Here is a 2,500-nt window from a genome sequence, read left to right on the forward strand (position 1 = left end):
GACATCGGACCAACTACTCTCTGAGTGTGATGGAGCTGAGCGTCGCCGGGCCCAGGAAGGTCTGTTAAATCTGCCCGATTCCAGCAGAGGTTTGGTGTGGAGCAGGGCTGCACAATATATCGTTCTTTCATCGCGATACCAACTGGCACAATACACATATCTATAATGCTGCGACACATCGGGAAAGGCACTCAGAGATTTTCTGTGTTAGCTGAAAGACAATATCTGTAAAAAACTGCACTTGTGCCTTTTATATTCAATCCAATGTTCAATATGTTCTATAAAAGAAAGTTGGAAATTATTTTCTTTCATTAGATTTAAACTCAACAAGCACTTTGTTGTATTTTAGCAGAACACTGAAAGCAGCAGAACTGAGAACAGACACACACACACACACACACACACACACACACACACACACACACACACACACACTCACAGACACACACACACACACACACACACACACACACACACATTTAACCCTTAATGGATGGGTTGGCTGTAAAATTGCCCCTTTGGGCATTAATAAAGTTATCTGAATCTGAATCTGAATCTGAAACACACCCACACATGCACACACAGACACACGCACACACACATGCAGACACACACACACACACACACACACACACACACACACAGACACACACACACCCACACATGCAGACACACACACGCACACACACACACACCCACACATGCAGACACACACACGCACACACACATGCAGACACACACACACACACACACACACACACACATATGCAGACACACACCCACACATGCACACACAAACACACGCACACACACATGCAGACACACACACACACACACACACACACACACACACACACACACACACGCAAACACACACACATGCAGAATCACACACACACACACACACACACTTTAATATCTGTTTATGTATCGCGGCGTTATCATATATTTTCCTAGTGTGAGTCACACCAGACGTCTGCAGAGAGTCTCGAGGTTTTCACCACGTCAGCTCATTGTATATAATGAGCTCCCTGCCGTCTGGTTAAAGGTGTGATAGTCAGAGAATCAGCAGCTGTTAGAAAGCTGCAGACTCAGACTCCTCTCAACGTGTCACAGCATCCCTGCATGACTTCTCTTTATAATAATCTGTCCTGGAAGATCTACTCGAGTCACAGAAACTAAACTACACTTTAAACTCTTTCATTCACAGTGTTCCTAAAGTAAACGTATCCTATGTAGATATTAAAAGTTAAAGCACTAACCCTGCCGACTGAATGGGCTCTGTTGGTGTTACATTATTAGATTATTATTATTATTTTGACCCTTGTGTTCTCCATCCGTCGGCCATGCAAGTTTTTGTCTTTCTGGGTCAAATTTTTTAAAATTAAAGCTTTTTTTTTTCCAATGTTTTGGTTGTCTTTTTCGACACTTCTGTAGCTTTCCCCCCCACTTGTTTTTGTCACTTTTCCCGATATTTTTGTAGATTTCTTTCAGCATTATTTAATAATTTATTTTTTTCAAATGCTATAAAATTTTACCTTACCTACCTACTTACCTATTTAATTACTTACTTACGTACTTACTTACTTAGTTACCTACTTACTTACTTATTTACTTAGTTACCTTCTTACTTGCTTACTTACTCATTTACCCACTTACTTACTTACTTAACTACTTACTTATTTACTTACTTACCTACTTTCTTACTTACTTACCTACCTACCTACCTACTTACTTACCTACTTACTTACTTAATTACTTACTTACTTACGTACCTACTTACCTAGTTACTTATTTACTTACTTGTCTACCTACCTACCTACTTACTTACTTACTTACTTACTTAACTACTTACTTATTTACTTACTTACCTACTTTCTTACTTACTTACCTACCTACTTACTTACTTCCTTAATTACTTACTTACATACCTACTTACCTAGTTACTTACTTATTTACTTATTTACTTACTTGTCTACCTACCTACTTATTTACTTACTTACTTACTTGTCTACCTACCTACTTACTTACTTACTTACTTAAGTACTTACTTATTTACTTACTTACCTACTTTCTTACTTACTTACTTACCTACCTACCTACTTACTTACCTACTTACTTAATTACTTACTTACGTACTTACTTACTTACGTACTTACTTACTTACGTACTTACTTACTTACTTAACTACTTACTTAATTACTTACTTACGTACTTACTTACTTACGTACTTACTTACTTACTTAACTACTTACTTATTTACTTACTTACCTACTTTCTTACTTACTTGCCTACTTACGTAATTACTTACTTATGTACTTACTTATTTACTTACTTACCTACTTTATTACTTACTTACCTACCTACTTACTTACCTACTTACTTATTTACTTACTTACTTGTCTACCTACCTACTTACTTACTTACTTACTTACTTACTTACTTAATTACTTACTTACTTAGGTACTTACTTACCTACCTACTTACTTAATTACTTACT

At 37.0% G+C, this 2,500-nt stretch overlaps 3 protein-coding genes and 1 long non-coding RNA gene across 8 annotated transcripts in view; 2 read left to right on the plus strand and 2 right to left on the minus strand.

Moving 5' to 3' along the window:
* Positions 1–2,500, minus strand: part of LOC116036424 (bromodomain-containing protein DDB_G0280777-like) — a 1,700,590-nt gene that overhangs the window by 1,539,171 nt on the left and 158,919 nt on the right. The window lies entirely within an intron of this gene.
* The window catches only part of LOC116067607 (complement C1q-like protein 4), a 211,283-nt gene that overhangs the window by 109,477 nt on the left and 99,306 nt on the right, over positions 1–2,500 (plus strand). The window lies entirely within an intron of this gene.
* The window catches only part of LOC116061952 (glutamate receptor 1-like), a 56,297-nt gene that overhangs the window by 27,128 nt on the left and 26,669 nt on the right, over positions 1–2,500 (plus strand). For all 4 annotated transcript variants that reach the window (XM_031316318.2, XM_036008758.1, XM_036008759.1 and 1 more), the window contains exon 8: positions 1–59. This exon is cut by the window's left edge and continues 46 nt beyond it. In XM_031316318.2, coding sequence (XP_031172178.2) covers positions 1–59 — 59 coding nt within the window. The remainder of the gene's footprint in view (positions 60–2,500) is intronic.
* The window catches only part of LOC116061956, an 18,136-nt gene that overhangs the window by 8,230 nt on the left and 7,406 nt on the right, over positions 1–2,500 (minus strand). The window lies entirely within an intron of this gene.

This window comes from Sander lucioperca, chromosome 13, assembly GCF_008315115.2.
Source record: "Sander lucioperca isolate FBNREF2018 chromosome 13, SLUC_FBN_1.2, whole genome shotgun sequence".
NCBI lineage: Eukaryota > Metazoa > Chordata > Actinopteri > Perciformes > Percidae > Sander > Sander lucioperca.